This window comes from Mytilus trossulus, chromosome 2, assembly GCF_036588685.1.
Source record: "Mytilus trossulus isolate FHL-02 chromosome 2, PNRI_Mtr1.1.1.hap1, whole genome shotgun sequence".
In the NCBI taxonomy this organism is placed as follows: domain Eukaryota; kingdom Metazoa; phylum Mollusca; class Bivalvia; order Mytilida; family Mytilidae; genus Mytilus; species Mytilus trossulus.
The window spans coordinates 8629821-8655751 of NC_086374.1; the positions used below are offsets into that span (position 1 = coordinate 8629821).

General features: G+C 31.1%; 1 protein-coding gene across 2 annotated transcripts in view; it reads left to right on the forward strand.

The window, feature by feature from the left end:
* LOC134706429 (protein boule-like) overlaps positions 1-25308 on the forward strand; it is a 36951-nt gene extending 11643 nt beyond the window's left edge. Inside the window, exons 3-11 of one of the 2 annotated variants that reach the window (XM_063565348.1) lie at positions 1820-1929; positions 2219-2276; positions 2731-2814; positions 3434-3452; positions 6707-6837; positions 7266-7355; positions 11524-11574; positions 16648-16812; positions 19549-25308. In XM_063565348.1, the coding sequence (XP_063421418.1) occupies positions 1820-1929; positions 2219-2276; positions 2731-2814; positions 3434-3452; positions 6707-6837; positions 7266-7355; positions 11524-11574; positions 16648-16812; positions 19549-19938 (1098 nt within the window). In that variant the 3' untranslated portion in view covers positions 19939-25308. The remainder of the gene's footprint in view (positions 1-1819; positions 1930-2218; positions 2277-2730; positions 2815-3433; positions 3453-6706; positions 6838-7265; positions 7356-11523; positions 11575-16647; positions 16813-19548) is intronic. The other variant, XM_063565350.1, reaches the window with a different exon arrangement.
* Positions 25309-25931: the final 623 nt, after the last annotated feature.

Consider the following 25931-nt stretch of genomic DNA (forward strand, 5'->3'; position numbering starts at 1 on the left):
TTGTCTGAAAAGACAAAATATTTCAGACGCCATATTTGATCATTTCTTACTACTGTACCGGTGTAATTGACACCTGTGTTAAATTTTACCTGAACATCAAAGAAGATGTATAATTATATGGCTTCACTTGACAGCTTGGGTGTCAAACATACTGGTAATCAACGATGTTTACCTCTGGCTAACTGCCGTTGTGTTATCAAAAGGATGTGTATTGGGAATATTGAAATACTTTTTTGTTACTTCCCTTTGTATTATCCTGTTTTCAGTTATTTTGCTTTTAAAAATGTAAATTGTAAAAAGACTATAAATGATTAATATTTTAATCAAATAATCATAAAAGGATGTTGATTAAATGAATTTAAATGATTTTGGACAAATAAAAAAATTAAAATTTGTAAATTATTTTAGCAATCTAGACCTCCTTTCAAGGATTAAATTGAAGTTTATATTATAAATTTGTTTATAACTTAAGAGAAGTTAACATACAATATGTGCAACTAGACTAATAAAAGGTCTAGTAGTTAGATTAATTCCTAGTAAAATCTTGAAATTTAAATTTGTAAATGTTAGTATACATTAGATTTTATTGTGTAAGCTAAGAAATAGCAAGACATTTTACACTGTTTTTAAGTCTTTTTAAGCTTTCTACAAATATGACTTTCATAATGCTTAAAATCCATGCAGTACTAGTGTTAGTGAATGTTATTTTTTTAATTAATTTACGATGTTGCAAATATACATGTGGAGCTTATTTCTTTCTTATTTGTCTATACATTTACAAATGATAAGGAGATGGAGACATGAACAAAAATATATACAGATAAGATATATAAATATAATGATTCATTTGCAAGCAGTGAACAATCATTTGTCAAAAACAAAAAAAACAAAACAAGAAACAGATTCTTCTTATTATTTTATTTTATTCAAATAGAGAGGCAATAAGGGAACTATAAACATTACAATTTGATGGAAATTTGAAGAAAAAACACAATTTCTACATCATTTGGTTACATTTACGACAAAATTTATGTCGATAAAAAAACATGATGTTTTGACCATTCAGTACTTAATAGATGCATAGTTCTTGGGAAAAGTTTCATCAAATAATATGAATATAAATGACTTTTTTTGTGCTAATTTTTTACAGTGGGTTGTGATGATCTTCCAGTTAGGTTACCCTCATTTGAAGTGTTGTTCCCAACCTGTTAAAGGTCCATCTTAGTGCATAATTCAAAATTGGAAATTTCAACAAGCATCTAATATTCTTAATCTGGAAAATAAACCCTGGTCTGCTAGCTTCATGTATATTTTTTCTACCGATTTAATATATAACTAGAATCATGCAAACAGACTTGAGGAAAAGGCATGTAAGTTCATCATACAAATATGACACTTTTTCTAGACAATCCAGATCTTGCAAAATACGTTGCTAAAAATTGTAACCTTTAAAATTGTTGTTGTGCAGTAAAAACCCATATGGGAACTTTCAAAAGTTGGCAAGTATGTAACAAGTCTTACTATTTTTATGCTCCATTTATGGGCAATATGTTTTCTAGTCTGTCCGTCCGTCCTGCTTCTGGTTATAAAGTTTATGGTCGAGGTAGTTTTTGATGAAGTTGAAATCCAATCAACTTGAAACTTAGTACACATGTGTTCCTCTTGATATGGTCTCATCAGTAACCCTAATCATTTACAATTGATTTTGTAGACCTACAATGTAGACATTTTATACATGTTTATCAAGTCCCATCTGCATACTATAACATATAATATAAATTAAAACTGGAATTTAATGACATGATTATTCTGTTAAAAGTTACCCGATTGTTTACAGACAACTGAAGATGAATTAAAGAATTTCTTCTGTGCTTATGGAGCGGTCAAAGATTCCAAGATTATCGCTGATAGAGCTGGAGTTTCTAAAGGGTAAATAATATTTACAAAAATATATTTTAAGCTCTGTCATGCATGTATTCCTAACAGAGTGAAAACCTGATTGCATTTATCACATCAAACAACAACACATTGTGTTGATAGTTTGAATTGTTACAGGCACACAATGTAGTGGTCTGAAAATATTCTGGAATTCTGCCAGATGTAAAGTATAGATATTTTAATTGTAAGTTTGTATTTACATGATTAAACTTGTTGTTAATTTCAAAATTGTGTTCTGTAAGAGTTACTGAAGTTTACAAAGAATTTGTTTTTAACATAGGTATGGCTTCATTACCTTTGAAAACCAGGAAGATGCTGACAGAATTATTAAAAATGAAGTAAGTGGACTATATACCGGTAGTTGGAACAATTTTTTAAAAGAAATCATTGCTTTAAAAAGAAATAGAAATGAAAAGGAGAAGAAATCTATGTTCCAGAATAATTTTGTGTATATATTTATTGTTCAAACAATGTTTTAACAAATGCAAATTGTAGTCGTCGGGAAAATGATTGAAATAGAATATTGCTTTTAGTGTGTCTGTCTATGCTTCTGTTCATCTTGTAGCCCATCATGCCTACATGTTTTGACAAAAAAAAGAAAAATGATTAAGAATTGTGACCAGAGTTTATATAGCCCAGTTAGTAGTTTTAGTTGCATTCAAAATTGTCCTGATTTTTGCTTGCATGCCTTGATTTCTAGACACTTATAAAATACTGTTCAAGTGTTGCAACAGGGTATAATGAAATGCTGTTATATTCTAGCGATTACCTGGATATTGTTCTTTATTTTAGTCGGAGAATTTGGTATTTAGAGACAGAAAGTTGAATATTGGACCAGCAATAAGAAAACAAGTCAGTTTGGAACAAGAAGCTGTGGTTAGTTCCTTTTATATCATTTATAACTATTTTATGACCAGATTTTTAAAGACCATTGCCTTTATTGCCCTATTGATGCAATATTAGTTACTGGTCTATTGATTATTTGATATCTGAGAGTAAATTCTGTTTTATCATTGGTTTTTTTCAGTCTTCAATTATTGCAAGACTTATATTAAAATGAACATTTAATCGTCTATTTTGAACTGTCCATAATTTCAGTATTTAAAAGAATATATAAATTTAAAAAAATAGCTTTTTTTCCTCTTTTTTTCTGGAAAATGACCTTGTTGAAAAATAAGTTGAGACTTGCATGCATATGTATTGCATAGTTATTAAAAGCAAAAGTTGTTTTATCGCACAAGTTTTAAATTTAAAAACACTGTCTCAATGTTTTCATGTTTAATTGGCACACTCATGAATTTTTAAATTTTTTTTACCAACAGTTTGTTATAGAAACATATTGAGATACTAAATAAGTTTTAAAATATAAATCAATTATTAGTGCCTTTCAAAATTATGAAATATATACTCATCATAACTGACAAAACTTCAAACAGTGATAGTGGTAAATTTTAATTAGAAAGTTGTTATATAATTTGCATGCTTTTTGTTACAGATAATTCCCCGAGCCTATGGTAAGTACAAAGAAGTTTAATGCACATCAACACACTGTGACAACATACTGCATGATCATTACACCTGAGTGGTAACAACATCTATAAATAGATTACTGATGATGACTTTTACAGATTACTTCTAGATAATTATGATGAAGTGGTTTACCTTGGAATTTATATACCTTCTATTACATAGGAATAATATCAAATACTAAGTGGCAATAAAAGTTACTATTGTATGAAGCAGTGTAATTTCTGTATTCCAGAAAACGCATTATGGTAAAAACAGATCTTCTCCTTTTCAAACATCCCTGATTTTTTTTGGATGATTTTACAAGTTACAGACAAACCATGAAAATAAACTGCAACTAAATTCATTAATTTCTAAGCAGAGCTATTAATTTGGGATATTCTCATTTATGAATTCAGTCAACACATATACTGAAAGTAATAAGATGAGGATATGTATCAAGATTCTGACCTTGTTCAAAACCATTCTGTTGTTAACTGAAACCCCATCATTATCATTATGTCCTCCCGTCATTGAATGTAGAGGAATGTTATGTTTTCTGATTCGTTTGTTCATCTGTCCTGTATTAGGTTAAACTTTTGGTTTTTTGGTTTACCTTTAAATTATCTGGCTACAGAGGTTCATTTTAATGCAATCTTGTAAAGATATATTCCTAATGTTGGGTTTTGACCCAGATTTCTACGGGATGTTTGTCTGTTTTCTCTACCATCCCACTTTTGCTTCTCTGAACTTAATTTTCCATTCCTCAGATAGCAATGGGTCAACTGTATGTAAGGATTGGAATGATTGTAAGATGTACATGTTTGTCTTTCTAATTTAGTCTGGTCTAAACTTCAATGGATCATTAATTATGTTTATTTGATACCTGTATTAAAGTCTCCAAAATAAAATTCAATTGTGATCAGTAAAGCAGGCAAGATATTTCAGTGTGTGCTCTCTTGGTTGGTGTTTACTTGACATGGACTTTTGTCACCAATGCATCGAACACAATTTTATCGCTTTTTTGTCACCCTAAAAATCTGAACTGATGAAATTCTGTCTGAATTTTCAATTTTATGATGGTAATGTGCGCCTATTTTTGTTTTTATCTTTTGAAAGCAAAACATACTTAAGAAATGCAGTTCTATAGTATTTGTTTTGGGATTTATAAGTTATTTAAGATGAACATCAAAGTTCTTGAGATAAGTTGTTTGTAATTTGCTAACATGAAACTCTTGTATTAGGAATGAAATGAAATTTGGTATGAAAACTTTAAAAGAATATATTTTGTTTTACAGAGTTATATAATTTTAGATATAATGGACAGTTACTTTCTGTTCAACAAAACTTAAAACTTTGTTATTGTACCAGCTAAGCATGATTGTAATCATTTTTGCACCTGACACTTCTCATTTTTGCTCAACAACAAATAAAAAGAAATACATTAATTAAATTAGGATGGACTATTAGTGAGGTCTGTTAAAGTAACTATTTCTATGAAGAGTTACCCTTTTTCTTCAGCTTGAAGACAGAACTCAAGAGTATATAAGGTAGTTGATGCCTGAACGTTCAAGCCTGCTGACTGATGTTACTTTGTTTCTGTTCTGTACACACAAAAACACTACCGTTATCTTTTTTGCAGTTTTTTTGGCATGCAGGGTGCACTATCGAATTGAATTAGTATTTTATTATTCATTATACGATTTTCCCAGGTAATGAAGACAAATCTTAAAACTTTTGGCTATTTTGAAATTTATCTTCTCATAGCAAGGCATTGTAATCATTTATAAAGGAAAATGACAAAGACTTAATTGCTCTGAAATGATGCATAAAGATTGTATACATTTACATGTACATTGTGTGCATATATTTGGCTTGTCAGTTTTGTTTTATTTGTTATTATTTCTCAAAAATTTATTTGTTGAAAGCCTTTGGACTTTTTATTTTATTATTGTGAATTACATGCATACTTGAATCTTTTATGCATCCAAAGCACTTCCATAAATCTTTGTCATGAGTGTCCACACTGCAAAACAACAAATATTTTAGTTATCTTGTGTTGTTAGTTTTAACTTTCAATATTTTCAGTTTCAAAATTTTTTTCTGAACTAAGAACTGGGGAAAGCGCCATAACAAGTAGTTGACAGTCACTTTTTGGATATAAACTGAAGTTTATTGCATTTTAAAATTGTTGGTTATTACCCATGTTTTATTATATAATGATGTAATCCATGTTGTTGTTTATAGCAGAGTTAGCATGAGTTGGACACCCAACCTTAGCGTAACAACACTTCACTAGTTTGTGTCCATCAGAAATCAGTCATTCAAGTTCTCTCCAATCCTGATATTCAAAGAAAATGTTCATATTAAACTTTGGCAAAGTGTATATTATGGGTCTAAGCCATTTGTTCTATACACACAACCTTTTGGTTAGTGTGTAGTATATATAAATTATCTGGTAATATAGATTGTTGGTCCTTCTACTGGGAAAACTATTGTTAAGTTGGCAGTTAGATTTGTATGACTGGTTTTAAATGGTTTTGAAATTATCTGCATATTGCAATCATGCTATTAAATATACATATTCTATTTGATTTTACTGTCAGGTGCTAAAGGTCAACATTATTCAAATGTAAATAGAAAAGTAGTTTTTCTTTTAAATATTGTTTTAATAAAAATATTAAGTAATTCCCCATAGTTGAAATTTTATTGCATTTGGAACAGCCTCAAAATGAAATAAATTTTGTGTGTCTGAAAATGATAGATAAAAGATAGCAAAGAGACATTCAATCTCGCAAGTTTTTTCTGGACTGCCTTCATCAGAAACACTTGAATCAGAACATGTGAAAGCAAGGGATGGGTAAATAGGCAGAAATGTAAAATACTTGTTAAATTTATCATTTTGATTTCTGTAATACCACACATATATTTTTTAAAAAGCCAACCAAACATCATCAGCAATGTAAGATCTTTCTGTAATAACATTTCTAGTGAAGCAAGAATAAAACCTCAGCATTTATATTGTCTATCTTAATTTAATCTTAATTTGAAGTTGTTTTAATATATCACTGAATTACCCTTACAACAAGTTTTTCTTCATTTTATAATAACATTAAAGACATAAAGTTTGTTATAAATATTTTAAATGTATAAATAAACACTTGACAGTAAAATCTGCACCATAAAGCACAACCAATATATATATATAATAGTTTGAATGTATGTATATATTGTATGAATTGCTAGCTAACTTTATTTGTAGATCCTACCCTCCCAGCAGGATCTGTCATGTACTCTAATGGCATACCATATACATACCAGAATGGACTTGCCATATTCCAGCCCCCAACAGAAGGAGGCTACCCTATACCTCAGCCACAGGTACAATCACAGGTAAATATTTTCAAGCAGGGCCAGAATTGAATCTAATGCTATACATAAAAAACATGTTTTTATCATCCTGGAATAATTTTCCAGTCCTCAAGGAGGGGGAGGTTCCCAAGTCCAATTACAAGTTAGTATGGACTATTACAAGTAAATATATCTGACATTTGCCATTTTTCCTTGATCTCTATTTCACATCCTTTTAGGGTTAAGTTTGCAGGTTGATCACCAGCAACTATACATGTTAGGTAATTTTCTAAATTATCAAATGGTCTATAAAGGAAAATTGTGTCTGTGTTAATTACCTATAGGCCTTGACCTCGTCTTAATGTTGATGGGTGCTTCAGATGGGTAAGCATTTGTTGCTTCACAAGTTGCACCTGTCATATTGCTCATGCCAGAATAAGATTTGTGATTGTTATTTTATTTATCTCCAGGCAGCAGCTGCAGCAGCATACTCTACTCTAATGTTACCACAAGCTTCGCCTCAAGCATACTATATCTCACCACAGTATGCATATCAGCCTGTAAGTATTTTAGAGGATCTTAAGTCACCAAGTAGATATCTTCTCAGAAGATGTGGCATGCATCACAATTTGTAAATTAATAGGTCAAAGTCTTCAGTAACATTTGGGGTACAATTAGTCGCCATAGTGTCTTGATAATATTCTGGAGTCCACAAGTAGATAATGGTAATCATTGAAACTGTTCAAACCCAAAAAATATTTTCTGGATCTGAAAAATATGAAATAAGTCAAGAATTTAATTATCATACTAAGGCCATAGTTATTATATTTTTAGTTTTATGAAATTTTTTGACAAAACCAATGGGTAGGAGGACGAAATAAAAAAAATAAAAAAACTGCTGCTGCTGATTTTTTTTTGGAAAATGACGCAGTCATTGTTCCATAACTGCCGACCTGATTTCTCTGCCTACCGCGCTTGGTTTCGTATTTACTAATTTCAATACAAACTGGAATGTGCTTGTGTTATCATTATGCATGAGCATTGTGTAGTAATCAGCCAGGAACCAGTTTACAAACTAACTGGTTTCTGTTTGTATTCCACTACAGTCGAACAAAGTGTTGTAGTTTGACAGGAACCAGTCCAGAATTTTGTAAACTACAAAACGTAATCGGTTATTATCATTCCGTTTTGGTGTTTCATACCGACTTGTATGGTTTGAATAAGCTTAAGACCCTTCAAACATTAATGTGATAGGTATATTTAAGACTGTTTTACAAAAGGATGAAACTGTTTTGCTTTAAAAGTCGTACTATAGTGATATATGTTATGTACGGATTTCCACTCTCACCGGTTAATTTCTTCTTTTACACGTGCTTTTGAAACTTCCTGTTTAAACATCGCAAGTTTTAAAATTGTTTTTTGAGTGAATTAAACTTATTTTAACAATCACGAAGCGTTCGGGAATCACTTCAAGCAGTTTCTTCTTCTCTTTGATGATGGAAAATAGGTTTTCTCAAGAAAATACCGCAAACGATTGCAGAGGAATTGAAACGTACAAGTCAAGTCGGCACCTGGTTAAATTGGCATCTAGTCAAATCGGCACCTATTTAACGTCAATTCGGCTTCCAATAATATTTATTATAATATTTTCTATTCAATTAATTAATAACTGTTACCAAGTACATAGTGAATATTAGGTAAACAACGAAACCAAAGTGAATATGTTGTTGTGTATAAGGGTAAACAACGAAGCTATTGTTTTAACCATTAGACAATTATTAAAATTAAATGGAAAACTATAAGTCCCTTTCAATAAATCAAACTTTCATGCCAAATAATTAGCAAATTTAAGGTGGTTTTTTTTCCAGTAATGTTTAAACAGCATTAAACAAACAATCCTGTAAAAGACTCAACTGGTTAAATAATGCATAAAAATATCCAATATCTCATGTATTAGTCCAAATAATAATGACGTCTAACAAGGCTATTTTATTTTTTTCTGGGACGCCTTCCTAAGACGTTCGTAGGAAGGCTTCCTAAGAAGGCGTCCCAGAAAAAAATTAACATAGCCTTGTGGTCATAGGAAGGTGTCCCAGAATAAAATTTAAAAAGCCTTGCCAGACGTAATAATTATTTGGACTTCTCATATATATCATTAAAAATACACCAAAAAATTCATGTAGTTGAGTTGTAAAAGCGTTGACCCAAGTACTTTTTGTATGAAGCGCGTAAGCGTAAGCGCTTCATTCTAAAAATGTGCACACGGTCAACGCTTTTGCAACCCTATGAGGTTACAAAAAGAAACATTCAATACTTATGATTACTTTTTTTAGCTAGGATCATGAAAACACGAATTTTATAACTTTTTTATTCAATTCATCTGTGCACTTTATTGTGGGACCACGTGTTATCATGAATGAAAAGTTTTATTGAGTGATGCAATTGCTTGAGGAATAACATGTGATGTGCAGTTAGCCAATCAGAATAAAGTATTATAATGAAACCTATATCAAATGTAATTATAACAAAATACATTATGTTGTAAGAGTTATCTCCCCAAACACTGTTTTTCTTGTGGCCACCTCTCCTTCGTAACCGTAAAAGATTTTATTTTACCAAATTGCTCGTTACATATTTAGGATAAGAATATTCGTTTGAACCATAGCTCTATGGGGACTCCATATGAGAGTTATTCCGCCTTTTTCATTTGATTCAAGCGATATGCATTTTCAACTGGTAAACCATAACTGATAGAGACCTAAGGTCTTCATGAGGTCATTGGTACTAAAAATGAAAACGAGGTCAATGTCAAAGGTCAAGGTCATATTATTAATTTTTGATGTTGGCTTATTTTCACTTCTTTTCAAATACTGTATGACATTTTGACAAATAATTTTTCATAAATTATTAGTTGCGACATGTCCTTACTTGTATATTTTGGTTGAAAGGCTGCGCATACAATAAAAGGGAGTTTTTGTCCATCTTACATTTAAAATTACGCGTCAAGTGGTAGTACTCATTAACCAAACATATTAAAGACCTAGGATATTTTGATTCAAGGTCCATGGTTTGTGACCTTGAAATTGAGGTCAAGTTCATAGGTTAATAGGACGTCATAAAGCCATAGGAACTAACATTTTAAACTGATTTTTCATATTTCAATATAAAAATAGATCTTTTCTAGTGGAAAGACTTCAATTGTTCTCTGAACAATTTCTTTTTAATTTACTTCATATTTTGTGGGAGAAGGGGTTTCAGACTATGTGGTATCAGGTCTGTTTGCGCCCAATACACTTTCGCACCTCGCACGTTCACACCCAAGGTTCGTTCGCACTCTACTCATTCGCGCCCAATTTTAATTCAAATTCAAGTTGAATAATTGGAAAATCATGATTGTTGTTTTAAATTGCTTTGGTGTAAATACTGAATGTATTTATAGCTTGGTATGAGTAAAACATTGAAGATTTTAAAGGAAAAACACAAAAGATAATTCTTTTTAAGCCCTTTGATCTGAAACAACGAAACAATAAAATATAGGAACCAAAATATAGCAATCCACTATTATAACCAAAACATGATAAAATTTATTCAACACACAGAAAAAAAATTAGTCAGAATCTCACTTCAATAATTCATTATGAAAGAGGTCAATGAAACAAAGTATAGCAATACACTAACCAAAACATGATTAAGAGTTATTCAACGCTAAATAAAACGTTGACAAAATACCACTTTATTTAGAAAGATTATTATTATCTTTAACAATACGCTATCCAAAACATGATTAAGATTTATTCAACACAAAAAAAATATGCTGTCTCACTTTATTTTGAGACAATGACAACAATTATACTTATAAGAAAACACTTGCTAACAGAGTTATTAAACACAAAACCAATTAAGATTAGTTGCGAACATGTAGGGTGTGAAAGTGAAAGGGGGGGAACATGAGTTGGCGCAAACGTGAATGGGCGCGAATGGACCCGGATTCAGCCTATGTACCAGTGAGAAATATAGAAGCCTTTCCACAGGATTTATTTGTACAATTCAGGTAGTCTTGACCTATTCATTTGTCTTAAAAAAAAACCCAGCCAGTTGGCACCTTCACTTCACACACACACATATACGAATATCAATTATATGCTTACGAGACATGTTGCATTGTTAAACAAATTACGGTATGTGAAAATCAAGACTTGCATAAAAACTATCCCAATATTAGAGACAGTGGCGTCATTTTTCTTCAGAGCTTTCAGCTCTTTGATTAATACCAACCGTCAATATCAAAAAAAAAAAAAAAAATATTTCACCAGGAGATTTTCTACTACACTAGTGCAACAACTATTTTTTTTTTCTTGACAAGGTTTAAATTGAAAATCAATGTGCAACAACTTACTAAATCACCAAGAGCATAAATTTAGATACATTCATGCAGTTATGAACTAAAAATATTTTTTTTTTGCATGCAAAAACACTGGGTCGGGGAAGAAAAAAATAATAAAAATCAACATTTTTAATTTTATTTTTTTTCCTATTTGGCAAAAATTAGGGTAGGAGGGTTTCGTAAAACTAAAAATAAAAAAACTACGGCCTAAATAATCTTGAAGGCTGAATGCTGTAAAAAGTGTAATATATTTCATCTGGAATGGCGTCAAACACTGTATATGTTGGCAGGAAAAGCCAAAAGTAAGTCATGCACAATTTCATGTACATTTCTTTTTCTTGTAGGTCACACCACAGTGGGCAACAACAAATGCTCAGTGGAGATGGGCACCACAGGTAAGATGAACAAAATTATTTTTATGGCATTTTTTCCCGTCTGTTTGCTGTCTAGTTTCAAGTTTTTGTTAGAGGTAGTTTTTGATGAAGTTATGTCAAATCATGGAAGTATTATATTGACAGGAACTCCAACGAAAAATTAGCACATTCCCCTCCCACTGATTTCTTTAAGAAAATAAAAGGTTCCGACTCAGTTTGTCAAGTACGTGATAACTCCTTTGTGGTGTATCTGCGATGCCGACTTCGCCTGTTCTTTTAACTGAATCTGGTCTCATCACGTGATTTGATATCGATGGTCTTATCTACCTACCAATGTAAATAAACACGGAAACTCCCGTGGTTATTTGTGAATCGCCACATGGATAACAACACCTGTTTCCGTTCAATAAATAAAGAACAAAGCTGAATACATCGAAAAAATCGGTCCACATTTAACAAAATAACATAAGAAAATCAACTGCATTCGGAAAGAGGGCAAGCTTATTTTTAGTTTTGTTGAGTATGTTTAAATCATTGGAACTTGGAAATCGGGAAATATCCGATTATGAAAATTACATGATTCTGAAGTAGAGTATTTGCAGAAAATAATGGAATGCTCGTGTAGTGTGCCAGATATTGCCAGATAACTCAAATTTTAAGTTAAAGATTGAAAACTTTTATCTAGTGTATCACAAATATTTATGGTTTTCTCTATCGTAAAATATCGTAAAATGTTTTTAACTTATTTATCAAATATGTTTTAAAGACTAAAAGAGGTTAATAATTATGTGATGACCTCATAGCAATATCAGGTTACGAGACATGCAGATGAATTGTTACACCTTTTATGGTAAAATCATAAGGCTAATTTGGACTTATATTTAAATTTATTATTTTATTCAAAAATTGGACATTTACAAAAATACTGTTTTTACAAATTTAATATTTTACATGTCAAAACAAAATGTGAGTTAATTAGGGACATTTGATATTTAAGGATTTGTGACAGATTGAGAATTAATGTGAGAGAATTAAGCATATAAGAGAATATGTGTTAATGGGATTATATGAGGAATTATAATTATCTTTTATATTAATTATGTGAAAACTGTTACTTATTGCTAGGTGTTATGAAATGTCATATTAATTTGAGTATTGTTACAAATGAAGTATTGTCTGATTAATAGTATAAATACTGTGTGAAAATAAATGTAAAACAGTAGAGTAGAAGGAGAGAATAGAAATAGTGTGGATAAGGAGTAAGAACAGAGAGTCGAGATAGTTACAGTTAGGAGTCGTACATTTGATATTGACATTGTCCTATGTTTATTTCTTGGACTTGGAATTAAATGAAAACAAAAGTGAATCGGTTTGATCTTTGATAACTGCAACAACTAGTTCCTGTCATTGGTGTAAACGTTTTTCTAATGATTTTTCGCATAAAATTATGACCCCGTAACAAGGCGTAGCGACTGAGCCAGCAGCCCCTTGTTACATATGGTGGACGTGACCCGGCGCAAGTTGACTTATCATCTCAACAAAGATACCAGATACCTTTTACTGCAACAAGTGAGTGTTTCCCCTTTAAAAGCAACAACTGACAATATGGAATTTAATAAGACCACAATGGAGATTATCGAACTTTCGAAATCAAAGACCAGTATGTGGTAAATGTGGAATTGGGCATAGCAGATTATGTTTTGCTACTTTCAAAAACTGTTATAAATGTGGAGAAAAGGGACATTATGCAAGAATGTGTAACATTCATAAACCATCAGTGGAAGTAAAAGGACATCAGAAGTGTAATGACAGCAAAGTGAAAAGTAAGAAGAGAGCAGACAGGGACCGATCAAGATTCAATGAACATTTTGACAGAAAACGTCAAATGCTGGAATTACCATTTACAAACACCAGAAATACAGCTTTTGTAAGTGCTTTGGACACAAAATATTCAGTGAAAGTCGAATTGAAAAGAATTAAAGAAAAATTAAAAGAGAAAAATATTAACAGTGGAAAATTTAAATTTCAACATAGCAAGAAAGATGAAGAAATAAGTGATCTGAAAGAAGAGCTAAAATCAACCAAGACAAGTTTAGATTCACATGTTATACAAATTAAGGAATTACAAGAGGAATTAGAAAAGTTTAAAGCCACACCAGAAGATCTAGATATGTTTAACCTGCATTGGAGGAATGAATTTTTAAAAAGTGAAAATTTGAGGATCATGGAAGCGTGCAATAAGGAAAGAAGACAGCATCACTTAGTTAAGTGTAAATTTGATGAAGATTATGAGGAAATTGTTGCAAACCATCCAAAGTATATGAATTTAGCATTTGATTATGAGCAATTGCAAAGAACAGTAGGCCAGCAATATACAGAATCACTAAAAATTTGGAAAGAAGAAATAGAGCAATTGAAAAAGAAAAATGAACAACAGGATTTAGTGATAAAACGGTACCAGCAACAACAACAGATCCAAAACCAGCAAAAGTTGATTCAACAACCGCAACAATGGATTCAACAACCACAACATTGGAATCCACAACCGCCACAATGGACTCAACAACAAGATGAGTATCATCATGGACATTTTAACCATCGGCGAAACAAAAGACATGATAGAAGAGAACATGGAGGAAGATTTTACAAACTTTTATAAACACGAGGACGTGTTTAGTGGAGGAGGAGCCATATGTCATAAGGCTAATTTGGACTTATATTTAAATTTATTATTTTATTCAAAAATTGGACATTTACAAAAATACTGTTTTTACAAATTTAATATTTTACATGTCAAAACAAAATGTGAGTTAATTAGGGACATTTGATATTTAAGGATTTGTGACAGATTGAGAATTAATGTGAGAGAATTAAGCATATAAGAGAATATGTGTTAATGGGATTATATGAGGAATTATAATTATCTTTTATATTAATTATGTGAAAACTGTTACTTATTGCTAGGTGTTATGAAATGTCATATTAATTTGAGTATTGTTACAAATGAAGTATTGTCTGATTAATAGTATAAATACTGTGTGAAAATAAATGTAAAACAGTAGAGTAGAAGGAGAGAATAGAAATAGTGTGGATAAGGAGTAAGAACAGAGAGTCGAGATAGTTACAGTTAGGAGTCGTACATTTGATATTGACATTGTCCTATGTTTATTTCTTGGACTTGGAATTAAATGAAAACAAAAGTGAATCGGTTTGATCTTTGATAACTGCAACAACTAGTTCCTGTCATTGGTGTAAACGTTTTTCTAATGATTTTTCGCATAAAATTATGACCCCGTAACAAGGCGTTTCGACTGAGCCAGCAGCCCCTTGGTTACAGTAATTCCAAAACCCTAAACATTCAACCTAGTCCGAGATTACTTTGACGTCTGACAGATTTATTTTTACAGATAACTTTAATATTTCTGAATACATTTAAAGAGATCACTATGATGGTCCCTAAGCAGTTTAATTTTTTTTTTATCATGGAAACCAAATTAGAATTTATTTATGTGTTTAAAAGCTTAACCGTTCTCAGTGGCGGATCCAGAAATTTTCATAAGTGGGGGCCCACTGACTGACCTAAGAGGGGGCCCACTCCAGTCACGCTTCAATGATTCCCTATAAGCAACCAAATTTTTTCCCAAAAAGGGGGGGCCGGGCCCCCTGCCCCCCCCCCCCCCCCCCCCCCCGCCCCAACCCCCCCTAAATCTGCCTCTGGTTCTGAAACATCTTACACCGTATGCTAATCAATTTGTTTCTGTTTCTTGTTTAATTGCATGAAATATTTGCCATCGGACTTTCAGTAAACAATATATCAAAATATTTGATATTTTTTCGGATCAGAGCTCTGTAATCCTGTACCCCCACCCCCACACGGCCAACTTTTACTTTTGTTGGAAATTCTTTCATTAAAATATTTGTCAAAGTTAGCAGTAAAACTTGATAATAATTACTGATAAAAACTTTTCTGTTCACTATACATGAGAATTTTATGATTATAACAGTTACACGTGTTTAGCCAACGGCCTTCTCGTGAATAAAAATCTTACTTTTTTAAAATTGATTGCAACTTAAACTGAAATCTTTTTACTCTTCAGTTACTCTTCAGTTTTTTAGTTTTTCTTTTTTTTTATTTGGTGAAAACAGTCGCGGGGATTTCATTTGATTTCTTTTTATTTGTTTTTAAGCAGCAATACCCGTAAAAACTGACATATTTGTCATTCACATGGTCGATAAATGTCATTTCCTTGACAATTAAGTACACATCCGGTTATTTCGGTATGTTCCGTAATTACGATCATTCACGAGGTTCCAAAAATTTGATCGGAACCCATGCATCCATTCCCATGTTGAGTTAATTAACAGATACTTAACGATTTTGCGGCATCGCACTATAAACGTTTGAAGTCCGCTTGTTGGAGTTCCTGTCAATATAATACTTCCATGGTCAAATCAACTTGAAACTTAGTACAAATGTTCCCTATGACATGATCTTTCTATTTGAGTTTTGATCCCAATTTAACAGTCCACTGAACATAGAAAATGATAGTGCGATTGGGACATCAATGATCAGTGTAATGTGGAACGTTCTTGTTATTCAATAATTGGCGTGAAGTAGTTAAAATGCTTATGTAACACAACACAAGATAACTAGATTTTATCAAGTTTTACCGAACTGTCTATTTTTGGTGAATTCAATTGGTTGAAATGAAAAAAAATTATATTTGTCAATAGACAGCAACCAAACCAAAAATAAAACAGAAAACATTTAAAGTGCCACATACAGTCTTCAACAACAGAATTGTTTTAATACACTGTCAAATTCCCCCAGTCTAGAAAATATGATTATATTTAACAGAAACAATCCAAGATCTGCTGTTTGAGATTATGGTTAAAAATTATTGAACATTTTGAAAATGGAACTTTGGCTATGTATATATTTTTCAAGAAAATAAAATTTAAATAGCAAAATGGCATCAGAAATGAAAATTTGCCTCCTGTTTATGACTAGTGAACGAAAAAAGAAAACTAGTAGATCTCAGATTATAATATAAATAGTTAATTGTATTAGACTTTTTGTTGAAACTTTTGTAGAGTCCAACACAAGCAATGACTGGATCTCCAGCTTATTACTACACAACTATGCAGACTGCCTCACCTGAGCAGCTTATGTATGCCCATCAACAGCCACAGTTAACCCTCCCGACAGGTGAGGTGTCTGATCCTGGCACTGCACTGATAGACGCTTCCTCTATGGAGGTAATCCCTCACTATGCATATTAATCCTTTAACCAAGTTACAGAACTAGAGTCACAATGTAAAGGGTATATGCAGTAAATTATAACAACTTGGATGGAAAAAATCTCATTAGTATCTCACAGTTCTGTAACTAATTTGCATAATTCATTGTTTCATAAATAAGTGATTTGTATGTTGTAAGTTGTTACGAGCTAAGAACTTCCAATGTTACGACCTGAAGTATATGTGTATCTGGATATTGTTGTTATTGATATCATTGTGTAAAGCAAATATTACATAAAGCAAGCTATCCTCTAGGAATGCAATGGTGCATGGTCTGATCATTCCATTATTATTTATTTCCTTTTGGGTTTGATTGTCATTAATTTGTAATGCCTGCCTGTGTGTTGATTGATATAACTAAAAAGAATATATTTATTTACTATTTATTTATTTCAATGTTAAGTTTATTTTGAGTGTTTGATTGAATATATTCCTGTTTTTGTTTTACTTGCTTTTAATTATCCTGGGACATTTTTAGACTTGGATTCAGGATTCTGGATGGTTTTAAGTTTATTGAATCTACTGACAATGCTATTCCTGATTTGTATTGAGATTTAAGTTTGAAGTTTTTATGATGGTAGGAGAGGGTTGGGTTGGTGAGACTGCATGTTTGTAATTGATTTCTTCACTTTGTAGGTACAAGATGCTAACCAAAAGTGTGTCATGTCCTACCCATCCATGATTCCAAGGCTATTTACATAAACATGTATTATGCATTTATAAACATTAGTGCATGGTGGCTTACTTTATTGCTCTCTTTGTAGTTTAGTGTAGATTTCTCGTAGTCATATAGTATTAATCATGTTAATTGCATGAATTTTCAAATATTAGTGCTTAGATGTGTAAATTTAAAAAAAAAACACTTTTGAACAAATTTTTGGCTGTAATTTGATGTTCTGGTTGTCATGTTTTGTTTGGTTCAGTAATCAGTTTGTTTGAATTTTTGTTTTGTATTTTATAAAACACTTAAAAGCTTTTGGGGAAATCCAACTGAGTTTATGTTGTTGGTATTTACAGAATTTTTAACCACATCCTTTCTTCAAAACTAAAGGATGCTAATTTGGAGGCGGCTGTGTAAACTGCTTGTATAGATGGTATTATATTTCAGAAGATAGAAGACTTGAATACTTCATTCCTTGTATACAGATGCCTCATGTTCTGAAGTATCCATCTGTTATATTTTCATTGACCTCATTTTCATGGTTCAGTAACTTCCTTAGTTTTTTATCACATGATTTTTTTGCACTAATGAGTAATAGCCAGGATAACTATATTTGGTATATTGGGCTCAGATTTTAATGGTTCAATGCAAAGCAAAGGTCATCTACATATGGTGTATAGAGTGATTGTCAAGTGTACATGTCCTGTAGGGTTCATCTGAACTTGACCTCATTTACTTGGATCGTGGATAATGTTTAGCTCATGTGATACTTGTAAATATATTAACATCTATTCATTCATGGTCAGTTAAACAGGTGAAACATTTCAACATGTTCATTCTTGTGTTTGAGATTTCTGCATAAATTGCTGAATATTTCTTATCATTTCTGTCTTTAAAAAGTTAGATTGGATGATGTGTCCTGCTGTTTAAATAAAAACAAAAAGCACTCAAAAAGTTTTGTTTTTTTAAATGAATACTCTTTCATACAAATTTTGTGAAATATTTGTTGCACATATTCCTTTAAAACAGTTTGTAAAGAAGGGAATAATGTTGCAAACTACCAAAGAACTTGTGCCAGCTGTCTGTTTTCTTGGTGTATTAGTATATTTATATTCTGCATATTGTTTCACCTTACTAACATCTAATATTTCATGGCATCAACTGCATATACACCATTACTTAAATACATAATGGGAAAAGGGGGGGGGGGGGGGGGGTAGGATGGCGTTAATTTTGTTTTTCATTAGTGATTTGTTCTTCACAATAAGTATTTCTCTAGAGTTTAATGTTGAATACATAAAAAAACTGACTTGAAGAAACATGAAAATGGCAATATTATAGTGTTTGCTTAATTTTAATCAGCTTTTCAGTTCACAATCATTGTGTGAAATATGTACTACTTGCCAAAAGGGCAATACAACAGTGTATACTTTTCTCTAGGTTTTTGTTATTTAAATAATGGTTGAATATACTTCAAGTAGATCAGTTTCTAGGATAACTATGCAAATTAATTTACAATTTGACAAAATTTCAGGGCTTTTAATCTAATATAAGATGCAGCTCAGGCAGTTACATGTCTGTTTATACTAATTAGAATATAACAAATTTAAAGACAGTGGCTTTTAGATAATACAAGTTGCAGAAAAAAGCCACGGTCATTCACCAACTATTTGAAAAAACATTTTGAGGTTTCAGCATCATTAAACATTACAACTGGGTAAAATTATTCATAAGAATTTCTGTCTGCCTAGCTTATTTACATGTCCATGAGTTTTTTTGGGGAAATAATTTTTAGTTATTTTCACTACTTTTCTTATTTGGTTTTGAATTTAGTAAGTATTTTATGTGGAAAAGAAAAAAGGCAAACAAAATTATTCTATCAAAAACCAAAAAATAATTAGTTCTGAATTAATGTAAACTTGCATACATGTAAGACTAAAAATTATTTGGCAACAAAATATCAGCTAGTATATATGTATAATTGCATGCAATATATTGACACATTAAAGCTTGAGGAATGCACCTTGTTTCAGGGCAGCTTAGTCCCGGTGTGCCCTGCAGACCTGCCCCGCACATATGTCTCTGATGTGCCTGTAGACCAGCCTGTGAGCACCACTGTACCTGTCTATCCGTCATCAGTCTGTTCTACAACACTGCCCAGTAAGTCTACCACCACTGTACCCTCTGTTGCACCTTACACAAAGAAAACCGTAACCACAATCCCAAGAAGGACATTCAGCAGTCCTACAATCCTTGTAAAGCATGGTCACAAAGTTCAGAGAGTGATGATGCCTGCTAAACCTGTTGCTAACACTGGAGCTATACCTCTTTATAGACCTGTTGAGATGGGGGCTGGGGATGCATCGGATGCATGTGCTCAGTACAGCTATCTTGCAACTTCACCACCTCCAGAATTCAAATGAAAGATACTAACAAACAATTCATGACAAATTTTATTTTTTATATGCAGCATGTAATATAATTATCAGGAAAGAAATTTTAAAAGTGGGTATTTTATTGGTACATTTTGTTACATGCATATGACTTCTTTTATCCAATCCATAATCATCTTGTTTATTGCATTAAGAAAGAATCTCTTGTACATTTAGAAATGCTTTGTTAATCTTCAAGTTTAGGCCACATTTTGAACATTTTCAAGAGATGCATGTATATTTTATTTTAATAAAATGAATAGAACTATTTTCTTATATTTAAAACTGAATTTGAAAGAAATAAACCCCTGAATAGAGGATTTAGATTTGAAATATCTTCAGTGATTTTTTGAATTTTCTCATTAAAAGGTGGTCTTGAGTTGTAGGTTATAGCATGTCCATGTTTGTCTATAAATGGTTTTTAGCTCTTAATATTGACTCAATTTGATCTCAAGATTGTTGTGTTGTTTATTAAATGATTGTTTGAAAATATAAATGATTTAAATAAGAGTGTATTTCCTATACAGAATTTCTGTGTTAAACTTTGTATTAATTGATATTTCAAAAGCTATTGAATGACAGCCTTAACCTCCTTCCAAAAGACTCAACTCTTTTTGAATGTAAACTGCAAAAAAAAAAGTAGAGCTGAAAGCCAAGTATATAACTACCATGGAACATATTAATTTGCTGCTTTTAAAGAAATTGATAAAATGGCACAAATCCTTTAATGAAGCAATAAATTGCCAGTGCATCTTCCTTACTTTTTTGTTTTACAAATAAAGACCTTGTGATCTTTTTGGAGTTGTTTCTTTTCATGTTGTCATTTTTTTTCAGTAAATAATTTTTTCAAAGTTATGGAGTTGTTAACATTCATGTTCATGGTGAAAAGAGCAAAATTGCATTTTACAAGTTTTAGGTATATTTTTCTTCCACATTATTAATGTGCCTTTGATTTAAATAGCATTGAATACCCTTTAGATAATCTCATAACTATCAAAGATCATCATAAAAACTTTTGGCTAAAAGAAACAACTCCAAACTAAACTTGCTAGCCGTTTGATTTATGTAGTGAGTAGATGGGTATAGTGTTTGCATCGTAATATAATAATTGTTCTACATTATTTCACTGATGACTTGGAGTGTGATAATAATATGTGCTATAAATTGTTGAATTTTATGTATTAAGGGGTGGAAATAATTACTCTTACCTGCAGTGAGCAGAAATTGTACTTTCCTACCTGTTGTGGGCAACATGATAGTCAGCAATATGTCTGCTTATCCACTGTTCAGAATTATCTTGTATCTGCCCCTGACACTAAAGGCACAGCATTAAACTCAAACAGTATTAGCATGATCTGCATTAGTAACAATAGTCAATCATGTTATTTGTTATACTTATAAAACTTGTGCTTTTCATTTGAAGAAAACTTGCTTACAATAGATCTTAGAATTGAAACTTTTATAACCTTTTTAAGGGATTTGTTTCAACACTAAATGATTTTGCTGCTGTGCCTTTATTGTATAGGAATGTACATTATTTATGAAACTTTTCTGTTGTTTTGTTTAATCTTTTCAAATTAATGACAGTATACTCCAGAATGTTTATTCTTATGTTAAACATCTTAGAAATTATGATAAACTGGAAGTTAGGTTATTTTAAATTAAAAACCAATAGTGGATTTTTATGTCACTTTTATGCTGTTGTTATTAAATTGTTGACTTTTGTTTAAAGATGTGAAGTACATTTTGTACTATATCTGTATTGAACCTTTTAACCCAAAACAAATTTACATACAACGATCATGTATTTTTTACAAATTGTTGTTTGATACAAGATTTTTTCAGTAAAATTGTTATTATACAACTAACTATACAAATGTTTTAATTATTGTAATAGGATATGTTTGTTAATGTATGTTCTTTACGGATAAAATTATTTTATAACAAAACAAAACTTGTTTCAAGCTTAATATTTTTAATTGTGAAAATTATTAATTGTTTCCTCATTAAAATCCCTATGTATCTTCCCTATTGGAATGAATGAAAAAAAAACTAATTAAAAACTTGTCAAAAGTAAATTCAGAATTTTGGAAGGTATGTTTTTTTGCAGGCAGTATGTTTCATTTTGTTATGGGTCATCGGTTTTGAAAAGAACTTGTATATTTATATGAACTCTTCTTGATTGTCATTTTTGTGTCTTACTAGATCATTCCCATTTTTGTACATGTCCATTACAATGCTTTAAAAATTGTTATGTACATTATATGATTCTATGCATAATGGAGAAGTAAAGTGCCTTGTATAAGATGTAAATTTACAGAAACTTTGTACTTTTGTATGATATGATTGTTTGATGTATGTATTGTTTGGTATCATTGTCATCTTTTTATTTTTGAGATTTCAATTACTGTTCTCAAATAGTGCATTACAACTGCTCATTGTGTGTTGTAACATTTAAATATATAAAAATTTTAAGAAAAAAAATGAAGACATAAAAATGATGGAATGTAACCGTAGACTTTACTAAGATTGTACCATGTATAGTTATTGACAATTATTATGAATATAGACCACTGCATTGCAGTAACACTGGATATTGGTTCTTGGGTAAAATTTTGTAGTAGAAAATTAGATTTCAAATTTTATTATTATGATATGTTAGGAATTATTGACCGGTTTTCAAAAAAGTCTAGGAATGTTAAAGAATATAAAAAAAACCTACCATCTCGTACTGGAAAAAAGAAGTATATACATATAAGCTATTATTCAATTATGACCCACTATTACGACACAAGACCATAATTTTCCAAGAATTGTGTTTTAAAAGGAAATACTGAAATACTGCGTTTTGACAATTTATGACAATTAATTTATTGATGTGTATGGCAGCCTGCATTTACAACTTCTCTGCCTCAGCTAGAACCAATATCCAATGTCACTCCCATACAGTGAAGATATGTTTTACTCAAATAATGTCAAAAATCAATATAGCTATTCATCACATATTTGTTTTACAGTATTAAGGTGTTAAGATGATTGTCTAGTCCATTGTTAAGGTGCTATTTTAAGTTTGGAAAATTTTCTATGTTGCAAAATATATATCAACCGTCCAAAAAGACCAGCAATTGTTTTTGTTGCATGGACTTTTTGAACCGTCCAAAATCTGACAATCAAAGTTAAATATATTAAGAATTTATATTTTTTTTTATTTATATGTAGTGTAAGTATACCTCTGGTTTATGAATGCTTGTTGTGTGTGTGTCTCATTTCATGAGAATATAATCTTGTCCTTTTTTACTGAATAGATGACATCCAAACAATTGAATTGGGTTAGACTTTCTTCTAAGATTAACTGTTTAAAGAGTTAAGGCCCTTGGAAATAGTAATTATATACAAATTTGTATTACACTCGCATTTCTAGTTGGTTTGTTATGAAATTTTTATTGTAGGTTCAGTGTTCATCCGTCAGAAATAAGGTTGCTCTTTGACTGATGCAACAAAATGACATTATGTTCTCCAAAAAGCAATAATGATACATGGTCCGAGTACACAGTTATCGTCCTTTGATTTTCGTAGTCCACGAATATAGTCCTTAGTGTGGACAGTGTGTTACTTGCTTATTTTGTTTTACCCCTTCCAAATTTATTTCTCCATGTTTTATGCCTCATATAGCAAGTTGGGGGGTGAAATGACACTGTAAAAAAATTTGGGTCATAAATATTAATGTAAAGTAGTGATTAGGTCCATCTGAAAAAGGTCAAAAATTAGCACTTCGGAAGCTGTCAAAAGATTTCAAGACCCCCTTAACATAAAATTGTCCATATTTTGAGTTAGAGCTGATGAAGTTTTCTATAATTTTGATATAATTTGTCCCAAAAGTAGTACAACACACTGTAAAAATATTATTGAGAAAGCGCAGGTGGGATTTTTTTAATTTTCATTTATTGTCTAAAAGAAATGCACTACGAAATAACTGTACTCGGACCACATGTGTTCTTCTTTATACTTTAATAATCGATTATGCAACCAAAATGCCTCACTGTGAACTGATTAGTCATACATTTGATCTTTAATGATTGTAATAATAATAAGTGATGTGGGCCAAGTCAATAAGATGGTAATTTAAAGTCAACATCTTTTTTAACAAGCTTAAGTTAGCTTTTGCACTCTCTTGACATATTTTGTGTGTATGGTTAAGCTTAAAATTTCAAGACAAACCTACTTTAATGTGTCCTTGAGCCTTTAGAACTAGAGTCCAAAAAACATTGTTTGGTTCAGTGAAATTGGACATGTGACATAGTGAGCTAATTAAATATGGTTCATTGTTCAGTTTAGATGAGGGTTTAATTCTGTTATGGCATATAAACTCAGGGTTTGTCTTAACTAGAGGTATAATATTGGTTGTGTGTTGTTGTGTTTGTCATTATTTTGATGTATATTTTGGTTTAAGTTATTTTGTTGGCATAATTTATTACACATTTTTTTTTTTTTTCCTTGAATGTGTGATAACCCATTCATTCATTTATATTTTTTTATATTTCATGTTTTTAAAAATGTTTAAACATATTTTTTTTGTTTTAGAAAATTTATTTCTATATATACATCATCCTCATATCTATTGACTTTAATTTTTGTTAAATTTGATGAAATATCACTATTATACAAATAAAGAGAAAAATATCAGTTGAAGCAAGGCCTGACTTTTGCTGCAATAGCTTTGTCTGTAACAACAGCCTTCTGGCAGACAAAAATAATTTATCAATTCTTTACATCTACATTTAAGACCTTTTACGGTAAAATTTTCCTCCAGATAAAAAAATTTATTACTGAATAATCAAACGCCTTATTCATATTTTGAAGGAAATAGTGCTTGGTAATTTATTTTGTAATTTGTATCTAAAGAAAGGCAATTGAATAGGGGGTAACTTTCAAATAAAGAAACTAAGTCTCTGTGTTAAGATTGATATGTTTTACTTATACTTTTGTGCTTATACAATGTCTTTGAAATCCTATGTACATTCCACATTTTAATGATAAATGTATAAAAACCATAATAAAAATATTTTGAAATTGTATTTCAGTGTGAAAATCAGTATACTATGGAGAAAAAAATTGTCATTTCTTAGCATTTCGTAAATCATCTTAAAAAATATTGATTTAATGTTATGACGGGAATTGCACCTTGATTAAAAGAAATGCTCAGAAATTTTCTTTTTCTTCATAAACTGAGTTGTCTTGTCATATTGTCACAGGGTATCATTAGCCTTACTGGCTTGGCTTGTCTTATTGCTTAACCCTGTTTGTGTGAAAATCATGTGTATGTATGTACTATGTATGGTCAAGTAATAAATGTCTTGTCTATTTTTTTTGTTATCACTAAAGCCATTATGTCTAAGAGAACAGCCAACACTATCTAAGGTTAATTTTGCTGAGGGAACTGTGACTAGGTTTAGCGCACTTGACGAAATAAAATAAGAACGGAAATTTACAGAACAAAAATGTATTTTGCCAAAAGAAAATCAAACTATTAGGTATGATGGACCACCAGCTTTTGATGAATATTCAAATCATTGACTATTGTTATGTAGGATTGACCTCCAGCTGTATTGGAAAAAAAATCTCAAGAACATTAGGTAGAATGGACCACTAACTATGTTAGAAAAGATTATTTCAGCATGCATCACACAGCATAGCCTGACCCTTTGCATAACCTTGCATCAGTTAGACTTGTGACTAAAATCTTGTAAAATATGAAATTGACCAGCCATAACTGTTGTGGTAAATATAAAAAATATGTGGTGTGATTGCCAAATTGATCACTCTTCACTAAAACCAAATCTCACTGTATGGCCTTCAACAATGAGCAAATCCCATATCAAAGTCTGCTATAAAAGGCTCTGAAATGACAAACGTAAAACAAGTTGCCGCCTTGACATTGGAAGTGGCAAATTACACTGGGTATAATTTCAAAAGGTTTTCCATTG